Below are 12,992 nucleotides of genomic sequence, written 5' to 3'. Positions count from 1 at the left end.
GGTAAGAATTGACCACTCTTGAAGTTTCTTCAAGCACCATGATTTGGATATAAATTTAGTCAGTGTATTCTTCACCTTCTACTAGGGCCCTAGTTGCCTTTTTTGGAGGTGGGGGCGGGTGGTGACCCTGACGTCATCAAAATTCAGAAGGGCATTAAAAGTAAACTCCTCTTTTTAGGAGAACATATTCTTAGTTTCACTGGTTTTAATTTTGAAAGTGGCAATACCTGCAGCACAACTGGAAGGTGGTTTCCGGCCGTCCTTCTACTTCTGACTTGGTGTGGATCAGCTCCCAGAGGGAGTTATTTTCTGTCCCTGTGTAAAGGAAAACAAAAGTGAGAGCCTATAACTTCACCGAAGATGCTTGCTGTGGTGGAAAACATTTTAAAACTCACGATCCAGTGACTTTCTTAAAAGTTAAGTGTTCTTAGGACTCACATTGTTTTCTTCTGTTGCTCATTGTATGACTTTCACAAACGTATAAAAAGCGAAATGCCTTTAGTACTTTTGGTATTTCCTGAAGTGTTCCATTCATCTTAATCTGCTCTCTCCTAATCCCTGGATTCTATCTCTTTGGGAGAGTGGTTCGATGGACCCTGTTAGCCAACCCTCCTTGGGGTTTTGTCCATTCCTTAGAAGGAACAGTGGGATTTGCTCAGGGCTTGGGATAAAAGAGGCCAGCCCCAAATTCTGCCATGTTCTAGGGAACAAGCACTGCAGACAAAAATGAACAAGGACCCAAAACGTGACCGCCTGCCTTAGCCTCTTGCTCCTCTGTCACCAGGAACATTGTTCCAAAACATGGTTATTCTGGAAGGATCTCTGAACATTTTCCAGGACCAAGGATTTTTCTTCTTTTTGCATCACTTGCAATACTTCCTAATCTTCAGGAATTTTCTGGTTTGTCTAAATTTGTAAAATCTTAATTTGTGGGCCTTTGTTTCTTTAGCAAATTTGAAAGTTTCAAGGATATTAGGCAGAATGGAAAATGTTGAAAACTATTGAGAGGGGAACAAAATAAGGATACAATGTAGAAGGTATTCAGCAAAGGAAAGCCAGCCATTGGCATTTAGCTTCTCCAAATATCTCTAAAGAAGCATCAAAGCAACCTCTCTTGTCCTCATTTTCCTTGTTTCTAAAAGACACCAAAAATTATCTTCGAGATCCTTTCCTACTTTTTCATTCTACAACTCATGTAAGTCTCCTAAAATGTTTTTTCTGCTATTGCACGACCTGAAACAGTTACCTGCTGTGTTCCCCAGCCTGACTTGAAGCGCGGAGAGGGGGATCAGCCAGCGAAATTTGAATGGGTCCAAGTCAGCAGAGCCGTGTGCAGGCCGGGAATTCGAGGGCTGGAATATGAAAACCCACCAAGAAGAGTGTTAGAGCTCTCACCCAAGGGGGACGTGTCTGCAGTGGGTGGAAACGCTAAGTTCCCATCTGTGCCAGGCCCCTGGCAGCTGTGCGTGTTTAGGGCACAGATGAACCCGGTATGCACCATGTCCTCAAGAGGCTTACGGACCCATGGGGAGAGGCAAGGGGCCAAGGCTTGGGGAGCAGGGCTTCCAGGCCTCTAAGCAAGAATGGCAACCAAGGCTTTCATGTCCTCACATTAGCCTGGATGGTAAACGGATGACTTAGAGCATCCACAGCTAAGCTTTTTTTTTTTTTTTTTGAGTCAAGATAAAAGGCATTTGAAACAAACCAAAGTTACAAAGTCTGGTGCGAACTTGGGCTGTTTTCAGGGATACAAAAGCCGATTTTCTGTGCAGGCTCCAGCCTGGGTATTTGTCTGTATCTTTTTTTAAAACTGATATCTTTTGTGGGGAGACTCAGAATGCCTTAAGTATCTGATTTGTTTAGTTACCCTAGGAATTAGTAATCTCAGTAAATGAGCCCTGGGCACTTAGCGGGCTTTTCAGCTCCACATTAATAGGAAGATATGGCCATGAAAATGCAGGTTTAATTACAATTCAAACGTTAAGTTCCCATCTGTGCCAGGGCCCTGGTCTTACCAATTTCTTTTTCAGTTTGCAGTTTTCTTTGTAAACCAATATGACAGCTCTCTTAAAAACTAAAGAAAGGAAAAGAGAAGGAAAAGTCTTTCGTTATTTTTTACAAAATTCCAAGGTTAAAGTAGAGCTTAATGTTTTTAATAGAACAAAAGCTCTTCAAATTTATGAAATCTCAGAGATCTCACTATGCCAACCCATGAATGAATAAATGGTACTGCCGTCTGTTCCTATTTGAATTATGCAGAAGTACCTGCTTATTTAAAAGCTATTATCTAAAGAAGATCCTGGCATCTGAAAAAAAATTCTTGTTTTATTGAAAGCTGAGGACATGACGTTCAGCTCGGTGACTCTCCGCCGTCTATCCTCGCTCTTCCAGCTCTTGGTGAGCGTTAATACATTCTGAAATTCAGCAAAGTATGAGGATAGCAGATTTCAAAATAGCCTCGGGAGATCTGCTCCTGTAACACTTGGCGACAGCCACCAGGCCAAACACCATAAGGGAGAACAAATAATGAGCCTGCAGAGCGGTAGAGTTTTAAATAGTTGGAGGCTGACTGTGCTAATTTACAAGCCATTACAGCAACTCTTCCAACTCCTTCTGGAAACCAGGAGTGAGGAGCAGAGTTCAATTCTGGAATCCAGATTTCTGGGGTCCATGGAGTTGGGGTGACACACCCAAGCTACTGCCCTGAGATGTTCTTTTGAACCTCGAGCCTTGAGAGAGCTGGTTCCTATAAAAGTCACCTTTGTGTCAAATAGTAGTTTAGATAAATTGGTAAAAGCCGTTTTGCCTTGGGCAGTTGGCAGTCAGATTTGAGAAACAGAAACTCCAAGGTCAGGTTAGGGTAAACTGTTATTCTATCAGCACACTGTTCTGGCCCCCATTTCCATGGCAACGTCGTTAAGATGGGGTATAAGAATCTTGGGAAGTTCTTTCCTCTCTGAAACATTTTGGACTCCCTAGACAAAATGTTACCCCAATTTGCAAATGGCATATTAAATAAACTTCAATCAGTTTCCATTATTGGCTTACTATGATTTTGTTTCAATGCAAGTTAGCTGGATCGGTGGGTTTAGTGAAGTTATTCATATGTTCCCAGCCTCTTGTCACTCTGTCTTCAAATTAGGAAGCAATAGTTAAAAGTCCACTTTCTCTTGAATGAAATACTAACCAAACACTGTGAGTTCAAGGTCCTTTCTGGCTTTTCCTAGAGATAGAAATGGATTCAACCAGGAAACTGTAGAATGCATCAGAAGCTCTCCCATCGAAAGTTCTGTTACCTGTATTGTGAAAAACATGAGATAAAGGAGATGCGGGAAGCCCGGGGTAGACTGTGACATGCTAGATAATGGGTCACATACACGGTCATTACTAAATGCAAGTACATTCTGTTGGATTTTTCTGAAGCTTTAAATAGTAGATAAATAGTGGAGGTTCTGAAAATATGAGCTAAGCGTCAAACCGTTTGAAAAATAACATAAGGACATTTTGCTTCAACGCATACTATGTATGAGAGACAAGCGTCACGACCTACTCAACTTCCATCACGTTAATTCTACCACAGTGTCCACATTGATCCAAGGTTCCCTTGTTGACATTTACCATGGGATCTAGTATATTCACCACCTCTAATCCACAAACTACATTAGGTCTGCTAATGAAAACATTACTAACACTGAAATTGACAGTAAAAAAAAAATTAAACTCCAGCTCTTTTCTGCTCTTGCTTTTTTCTACTTAAACTATGTTGCTTCTTGTATATAAGTTTTAAAAGTACGAGATTCTAAAATTAGCAGTCAGGCAACAAAGAAAAATACAGAAATTGACAAATTCCACTTAGACTAAATTTATAAGTAAGGTGGTAGTCACCAGTCCTTGATGTTAAAAAAGACAAGACAACATAAAAGAGGGCACGCCCTAGATTCTCCCACATGCTGTTCTCCCTTCCTTTCTCTATTCTACCCTCCACCAGCCTAGCCAACCAGTTGCCGTGGAATCGATTCCAACTCATCACAACCCCACATATGTATCAGAGAAGAACTGTGCTCCATAGGGTTCTCGATGGCTGAATTTTCTAAAGCAGATTACCAGGCCTTTCTTCCGAGGTACTTCTGGGTGGACCTGAGCTTCCAACCTTTTGATTAGCAGCCAAGCATGTTAACGGTTTATACCACCAGGGTCTCCCCACCAGCCCAAGGATCTGTCTTACCTCACGCCCCACATGAGAGGAGCAAGAGGAAGGGACATGAGCCCAGTCATGTTGATTCCTGTTCTCTTTTGTACAATGGTGACATGATGTAAGGTAACATGTTTAAGCCAATGTCATGGTTTTTATGTTACATGATGCCGACAGGCATGGTTCATTACATGCATTAAAGAGCCCGGAAGGCAAATCGGTTAAGCAGTGGTCTGTTAATGGAAAGCCTGATGGTTTGAACCCACTCAGCAGTTCCGAGGGGGAAAGACCTGGTGATCTGCTTCTATAAACATGACAGCCTAGAAAACTCTATGGGGCAGGTCTACTCTGTCACATGGAATTGCTATCAATTAAAAATCAACTTGATGGCACCTAACAACAACATGATAATCATTAAGACCAAAAAGACAATTTTAGGTATTTTTCCTCCAGGAAAAGTTTTCATGGGGGCCTAGTCTGAAAGGGCTGCTGCTGTTATGGGCTGAATTGTGTCCCCTCCCAAATCTGTGTTAGAATCCTAACCCTTATACCTGTGGCTATAATTGCAGCTAATGGAATGAAATCACCTTCCACAATGCAATCTAATGTAGTGGAACAATCAGTCAGTTGAGGTCATGCCAGTATAGGGTGGATCCTAAACCTAACCACTTCTGAGTTACAGGAAGAGCAGCAGAGACACAGAGACACACACACAAACAGGCAAAGACAGATGCCATTGTGAGGACCGTCTGCAAACCAAGGAACGCCTGGGGCTACTGACAGGGACATGATCGACCCAGCCAAGACTCTGATTTGGACTTAGAGTCTCCAGAATTGTGACCTCTGCCAAAATACATGTTGTAAATCCTAATCCCTATATCTGTGGATGAAATCCCATTTGGGAATGGGGTTTTCTTTGTTCTGTTGATAAGACCATATTAGTGTAGGGTGTGTTTTAAACCAACCGCCTTTGAGATAGGAAATGAGCAGATTAGGCACAGAGAAGGAAGCACAGAGGGGAAGATACGCACCACATGAAGATCACCAAGGAGCCAAGGAACAGACGCTGAAAAGAAACGAGGACCTTCCCCCAGAGCTGGCAGAGACAGAAAGCCTTCCCCTAGAGCTAGTGCCCTGAACTTGGACTTCTAGCCTCCTAAACTGTGAGAAAATAAATTTGTTTGTTAAAGCCACGTGCTTGTGGTAATTCTGTACTATATAACTAAGCAGCACTGTATAACTAGCACTATAAAACTAAGACACTGGTTTTTAAAAGTCACCTGCTGTGGTATTTGTGTTTTGGCAGCCCCAGGGAACAAGGACGCCTAGAGACCCAGTACATATGTACATCCGGCCTCCCAGGATCCACTCCCCACCCACCTCCTTCTCTGTTCCGCTCTGTTCTGCCACCAGCTGGTCAAACACGGTCCCATAATCCTCGTATATCTTCTGCATCTCATTGATGTGGCTTGCGACTTTTTCCATTGCCTTTAGTGCTTCTGCAAAATGGAAAATTGTATTTATTTTGTAATTTTGGCTTGTTTTAAATCCTATCCAATGGCAGTGATGAAAGGGCCTAAGATTCAAGCCAGGATTCGAGACCCCTTACTACCAACAGTAGTATCCTTTAGGTATAATACACAACAGCCTAGTGTAATTAATAATTAATAATGGTAATAATAAGAACAATTATAACTAATACTAATTACAATGAAGAACAGTAAAATTATCATCTACCTCAAATTCTCTTCAGAATAAGGCAGAATACAAATAAAAATGATCACTAACACCAGCTAACATTTATTGAACACTTATTCTTTGGCAGGTTCTATCATCAGTGTTTTATATGAATCATCTCATTTAATCCCCACCATAATTCAAGGATGTAGGAACTGTAATCGACCCATTTTATAGATGAAAAAACTGAGGTACAGAGAGGTTTAGTAATTTGCCAGACTTCCAGCAAGAAAAGTAAGGATGAACCCAGAATTAAATCTTAGACTGACTGGCCTCAGGGCCTCTGCTCTTAAATCTTGCCTCCCCTCAGGGACCAGTTGCTAGAATTGTGAGCTACAACAGTTTTTTAATTAGACCTTACAAAGGTCTCTGTAAATGTCTAATTGGCAGGGCAACTGTTGCATTTATACATGGTGTTTACTTATTACTTTCTACAAGGGCTTCTGTGGGAAAAAATGACTTTGTTACCCCCAAGTTCCGTATTTTTCATACTTTGTTCTCCTGATTGTGTATTTTAATAAAATCTGGAGGGAGTTGTGGGAAGAAGTTCTTTAATAGAATCCTTTTAAGGATCACCTTAGTGCAAAATGGTACTTTCATACAGCAGCTGAATACTGATCATAATAGCTATCACTTACTTTAATGCAAAAAAAATTCTCAGTCTTTGGAGAAAAAGCCAGTTTAATTTATACTGACCTCAGAGTTTATTATTCTGTGATACTAAAGCTTGTTTCTCTCTCCAGTGGTTTTCTTGCATGTGGCTTACCGGGACCTCCTGAAGAGGTCCTGTATGTGGAGAACAAATCACTATTTCTTTCCATTCCAAATATAGCATCTTTTTAAGGGCCACTCTATTCACTATCAAACTGAAGGGCTTTGTGTTTTTTGACAAATTGTATATATTTAGGCCAGTAATTTCTGAGGTTACAAATGACAACAGATCTGTATACAGCTAGTCCCTGACTTATGATGGGGCTCTGTGCCAATGACTCCGTTGTAAGTCGGTTCTGACATAAGCCAAATAGCCCTTTTTTTTTTTTTTCAGTTTTTATTATTATTGCCTTTTATTATCAGTACCTTTATAAATCCAGCAGTGCTTTGAACAGTAAATCATAAAATTGAACATCTGTGAGTGAACACCTGAGAAAAACATCAGCAAACGCATGCTGCAACATATTACTAACGATAAAATGTACAAAAAAAAAGAAAAAAACAGACCGTCGTAAGTGCAGAACACATCATAAATCGGGGACGGCCTGGACACTTAAAGCACAATCTGTCACTGAGGGTTTGGTTTTGGGGTCCCGCTCTGCTAGGAGATCTCCACAAGGTGGAGCCCACCCAACATACTTGATCAGCAGCATTTGGGCAGCAAACAACCCCAAAAATTTCAGAGTTATAGAAAAATTGGCCTGATGTTCCATTCTGGCAGCCCCATTTACTAGCCAAGTGACCCAAGACCACTTATCTCAAATCACTGAGCTTAAATGACCTTCTTTTAAGAATGAGGATGGAATTTTTTCCCCAAATTTGGGGCCAATCCAATGAGATAATTTTTTACCAAAGCATTTTGTAGACTCGAAAGGGATGGCCACCTATCTAGCTATTTTCACATATAAAGATCGTGTCTAAGATGAACTGTGGCAATATTAAAGGTTTTCCAGCTATGACACTAGGCTGGGGAAGAGGGGAGCTGGCAGGCCACACCACAAGCCTCACCCCCGTACCTGTCAGGTGATAGTGCTCCTCGCTCTCGTGGTCCGTCAGGGACACCAGCTCCTTGAGCAGCAGCGGGTACTTGAGCACTCTCTGGACTGGCTTGATGAGGTACGACTCTAGCGTGGAGGAATGCTGCTTGGTGGGGTTGCGGGCATCCAGAAAGGCCTTGAAGGCTTGATCGGTTTTAGCTACGAGCAAATGGAGAGGAGACCCTTAGAGCACCATGACGGGATGAATTAAATTCTACTTAATTTGGTTTTCAGCAGAATTATTTATCAGCCATTTCTGTAGTCCTCCTAAAGCCATCATTAAATAAAAACCCAAACCCATCACTGCATCTAGCACCCAGATATCAACTTGGGCTATAGCATCACCACTTGGTGACAAACCCTGTGAGTGCAGGCAGCTTACTGGGAATGTTGGGGAAATCCGTGCACACGCCAGAGAGGAGCACCAAACTCTGGATCCTGGAGTGAGAGTAGGAGTAAGGGTGGGTAATGCATACCTATCAGAGATACTGTTGTAGGTGCCTGAACAATGGGTTTCCAACAATGCATGAGGCCACAAAACAAGTACACCATACCTCACAAAAGACTCAAACAGCAAAATAAACCAGTGCTTTTTTACTGGCCTAGCACAAGCTGTTGCTTACTCCATACAGTTGTAAATCAATACTTTTTTCCCTTTAAAATAAGTTTACAAGGACTCCAGCCTGCAGGCCTCACCTCCACAGTCCCCAGCAGCCTAAACCTTCTCACATCCTCAGAGGAGGTCCCACCAGTGCGGTGCTGGGCCCTGGTGGCAGTGAAGGTTGCCTCTGTTCAGTGCCCTAATGAAGAGCGTGCCCAGGGATCCAAGGGCACTTAGTTCTGAGAATGCCAGGGGATTTACCAACTGCTGCTTGGACTTCACCAGCTGGCACTGGTTGACTAGCTGCTTGGAATGAAGATATGCCCTTATTTGTGGTTCTGTTACGAGGACAAAATCCACAACTTCAAGGAAATGCAAGTACCATTTTCAATGTGATTACCAGATCAAGTGGCTGGTGTGATAATTTTTCACCTTTATGACCAAGGAGGAATTCAGCAAATAATTGGTAAGCTTCTGTTTCACTACATGCAGTCCACCAGACGCTGCTTCTGGAAGGAAATGCCCACGGAATCAGACCTTTGTTTAAAGCAACTAGAGAAGAAGGGTTGGGCTGGGTATTCAGAAGTTAAGGGTCTTATTAATTTGATGTACTCTAACACCCCATTTTTTAAATTTGAGACTTTTCTTCTAGGATATTATGAAATTCTGGATTTAAACCGAATGGTACAGCTGCACCAGTGGCAGGGAGGAGGTGCCATCAGTGTGGGGATAAACCTCTGCATGGCCTTCAAGCCAGTGTGAGAAACCAGGCCCCGGTTTTGAGCAAGAAACATTGACGAGCAACCTCTGGATGCTTTCTGACAATGCTACAAGAACCATTTGACGACAGACAGAAGACATGACTGCCTTTTCTCAGGTGGTTTGGAACGTAGCTTGGCTGCTGCTACTCTACCGAAGCAACTATAAAAGTTCACAGGACAGAACTTTCCTCAAACATTTTCCATTGTCATGGAAGAGAGCCCGATCCACTTATTGTCTGGAGAAGTGGCAAATCATATTGGGAGTGAACCCCATGAGGTCATCCTTAATTATGAAGACGGCATTCAGGCCCTGGAGAAAGTCACTTTTATCCTGGAAATGTATGACAGGGTAAAAATTCATGCTTCAGAAGGTTTGTATCTTAATTCCGGGTACATTTGAAAGAATACAGATAGCTTGGTGATCGTCTCTGGAGAATGTTCAGACGAACTGAAATAGGATTCCATGTATTTTCATACGCAGCCTTCTGCTGTAGAAGCCACAGTGGAGGAGGGAGACTCCTGACAGAACTGTATTTGTTCACTGTGTTCTGAGCACATTGGATTAATGCTGCTCTCGGCCTTGAGCTGATAGTCCCATTCCGTGTCACTGACTCACCTTCTCCTGTCTCTGCCACCAGAAAGGAGAATCCCAAGGAATGTGAGAGAAAAGCATTATCTGAGAGAGAATTCTAATCTGATACTTAAGAGATTTCTCTGGTGACTGAAAGAAGCCTTCAGCAATAGAAGAGCTTCAGTTGAGAATTCCTAGGGGGCGGTGTTACAGAAATACACTGACTATCAGGTTGATGATATAATGATGGCAACTATAGCACAAAACCCCCTTCAATACTCCCGCACCTGAGGAAGGTTACTACTGCCATCAAACCTTTGAATACACCCCCCAGGCTGGGCTGACTGGTTGACCCATTACTGGGAGTGGAAGGCGACCTGCCCTCAAGCTGTTCCATGACATGGCAGCTGTCAAGCCTGAAGCCCCTCTCTAGGCTCCACAGTCAAATGTTTCCCATTGGCATGGAGTGGGGGGGAGGAACAATGAAGGCTGACCCCCTAGGCTCACTTGGGCTGGAAAAAACTAAAAGTCCCAAGTTAAAGCCAATAAAATAAAATAATATGATAAAAAGGTGGAGAGACGTCAAGAATGGGATGTGGGCTGTGATAAATGTGAGTTTTCTCCTGGTTCCTCCAAAGAAGCTTTCATTTTAGTTAGCGCACTTGTGAGTTTGGTGGTGGGTTGTTTGGTGGTGGTTTCTTTGCCACGGCTCCTGAGGCGAAAGGAGGAGGTTAACAAGAAAGAAAGAAAACATGGCGTGCATTCCTTTCTACCCCATCCAGGGCTTATGGTCGCAAGTATTCAGATAAAGAAATTTGTCAAGAAAAGAATCCAGACATAATTTAATAGCAAAGTGACTCAGTAGCAAAGCACCATCTCTGTTGTTAGGCACACTTGTTCACTGCACCAATAAATAGAAATAAACTTTCCCTTTAGCGTCTGTCACTTTCAAGGTCAAGAATGGCGCATAAGCCATTAAAATTACACTTACTCCTACTTGTTAAATACAGATTCAGTCCGTATAACAGTTATAATACAAAAAGCATAGCTATGAAAAGTACGGGCAACTTACCTCGTTCTAGAACCTTCTGTACTTTAATATGATTAGCACAGAATCCGCTGTACAGTTTAAAATGGTCCGCGTAATAAAGGAAGGAACCTCCAAGGGAAAACAGTAACTTCTAGAAGGAGAAGAGAAAAGTCAAATCAGGCTTGGTTTAAACAGTGTCCACTGGCTACAAGAAGGCATTGACTGCTGGGGTGTCTTCATGGTGTTTAATTTTCAGAGACTCAAGCACTAATGCCACAGAGAAGTCACTAAGAGAAATAAGCACAGGACAGCCCCCATAGACACGGGACAGAGAACAGCTGGGTATCCTCCAGCAGATCTCTAGTTTGATTGTTTATTGCCAACATGAAAAGTTTCTTCTTAGACAATACAGTTCAGGCAGCAGAGCCTACTGACATCGTGTGCAATCAAAGGGCAGGAAACTTCTGTAAAAATACGTCTGACAAGGTGGGAAATAAATGATCTGAGAAGTTCATCAATAACAGCCAACTCTCACATGTCTGGAACTAATAATGCTTTCTGCATACTTCCTTGTCCCCTTTCTACTGCCTTCTATCTTTCCTTCCCTGGGGACTTCCTGTCAATCCTTGATGTTTATACTGGGGACAGGGCTCCAGAGAAGAGAGGCTCTACCAATGCAACTTGCTTTTCATTCCAGTTTCTTACAACCACAAAGAAGACTCAGATGCAGGCAGGTGCTCTTACATCACAAGTGATCACCCAAGATACCCTTCAGTAAAGTTGAGTGAGGGGTGGAGTCCCTGGGTGGCACGGTGGTTAACGTGCTTGGCTACTAACGGCAAGACTGGAGGTTCTAGTCCACCCAGAGGTCCCTCAGAAGAAAAGCCTGGTGATCTACCTCAGAAAAGTCAGCCACGGAAAACCTGATGGAGCACAGTTCTACTCTGACACATATGGGGTCACCATGAGTCACCATAACAGGCAGCTGGTTATGTGGTCAACACCAGGCTGAATCCACAAAAGTGCATCTGCCCAGACTTTGGATAACCAGAAGCACTTCTTCTAGAAAAGATACGTAGCTGTGTTTTACCACCTGCCAGAAGAAAACGCTGCAATGAAAGCACTAAGTGTACCTTGTCAATAGTCAACAGACAACGTATTCTTTCCAAGGGAGAATTCTGCACTGCACCTACCTACTTCTGCTTTAAGCCAAAGTCTGAAGTACTTACTCTAAACTGCGAGGGGGTTTCAAGTGTGTTGAAGTCAGATGACGCTGAAATCCCATCCTCCAGAGTCTCCAGAAACACCTTTTGAAACTCAAGCATCTCTGGCAAACTCCCAAAAAGTGACTCCATCTGTGTGAAGGTCAGGTTTGAAAGAAAAGGGGGCATTAGCAGTGAAGATCTAGACACCACGCTGACTCTGAGACAAGTCACAATGAGGTCACCCACCAAGCAGTAGACAGAAGTACATCCACCCTTTAAAGAAGACAGCATATTCACTATGGGATGGAGTTTATACATACAAAGTTGTAAGCCAGGGGCAGATGATCCAATAGGCAAGGTAAGCACGGGCTTACTTGTGCTTTCTTACTAATCTGCAGCAAACAATTTCACATTTTTCACCACATCAAAGATTCTGCTTTTAGGTATGGCTGGCATCTGTCTCTCTCCAAATCTCACGGCACCTGCCTACAGAATCCAAACCACTTTTCAAATTTATAATCCCTACAGGAGTGGGTGACTCAGTAAACAAGGTAAGCACTGGCTCACCTGTGCTTACTTACCAATTGGTAGTGAACACTTTTACATGGGTTTTACTTTGACGTGGCGAAGCCCATGTAAAACCGTTCACTACAGATTAGTAAGTAAACCTGTGTCTACCTTGCTTACTGGATAATCCATCCCTATGTACAGCTCTGATGCCTATAATTCTAAAATAATTTTCTTTTTTTAAGTGGAGGTTAAGATTCCCAGAATTCAAATCAGGAAAAACGGAAGTGAAAAAGAACTATTACTGCGATTTACCATTAAAGATTCATTTATATTAAAAAGTCACTTGTAGTTACACCTTCTTCTATACAAAGGGCCTCACCCTCCTTCTCTGTACATTTAGCCACTGTGCTTCATGCAGCAGAGGCCACATTAAGTGGCTTTGGCGGAGGCCAAGGTTGGGATTTTCTGAAGACCCTTCTTAAGTCATGGATGTTCTTGTGGGATTGTTGTTGTGTGCCATCGGGTCAGTTCCAACTGAGAGTGACCCTATATGACAGACTAGAACTGCCCCATGGGGTTTCCTGGGCTTTAATCTTTACAGGAGCAGGCTGCCAGGTGTTTTGTCCCACAGAGCCGC

The 12,992-nt window shown here is 42.7% G+C and overlaps 1 protein-coding gene and 1 pseudogene across 3 annotated transcripts in view; one reads left to right on the top strand and one right to left on the bottom strand.

Annotated features, from left to right (window-relative positions):
- TIAM2 (TIAM Rac1 associated GEF 2) overlaps positions 1 to 12,992 on the bottom strand; it is a 187,601-nt gene that overhangs the window by 4,781 nt on the left and 169,828 nt on the right. For all 3 annotated transcript variants that reach the window (XM_064292543.1, XM_064292547.1, XM_064292541.1), the window contains 8 exons: positions 11,870 to 11,995; positions 10,683 to 10,791; positions 7,657 to 7,836; positions 5,573 to 5,691; positions 3,188 to 3,296; positions 2,016 to 2,074; positions 1,247 to 1,352; positions 228 to 315 (listed from right to left, as the gene is read on the bottom strand). In XM_064292543.1, coding sequence (XP_064148613.1) covers positions 228 to 315; positions 1,247 to 1,352; positions 2,016 to 2,074; positions 3,188 to 3,296; positions 5,573 to 5,691; positions 7,657 to 7,836; positions 10,683 to 10,791; positions 11,870 to 11,995 — 896 coding nt within the window. The remainder of the gene's footprint in view (positions 1 to 227; positions 316 to 1,246; positions 1,353 to 2,015; positions 2,075 to 3,187; positions 3,297 to 5,572; positions 5,692 to 7,656; positions 7,837 to 10,682; positions 10,792 to 11,869; positions 11,996 to 12,992) is intronic.
- On the top strand, positions 8,146 to 10,685 carry LOC135227410 (asparagine synthetase [glutamine-hydrolyzing]-like; annotated as a pseudogene).

This window comes from Loxodonta africana, chromosome 1 (assembly GCF_030014295.1).
Source record: "Loxodonta africana isolate mLoxAfr1 chromosome 1, mLoxAfr1.hap2, whole genome shotgun sequence".
NCBI lineage: Eukaryota > Metazoa > Chordata > Mammalia > Proboscidea > Elephantidae > Loxodonta > Loxodonta africana.
The sequence above is the reverse complement of the archived record's forward strand: the minus strand, read 5'-3'. Positions and strand labels throughout refer to the sequence as shown.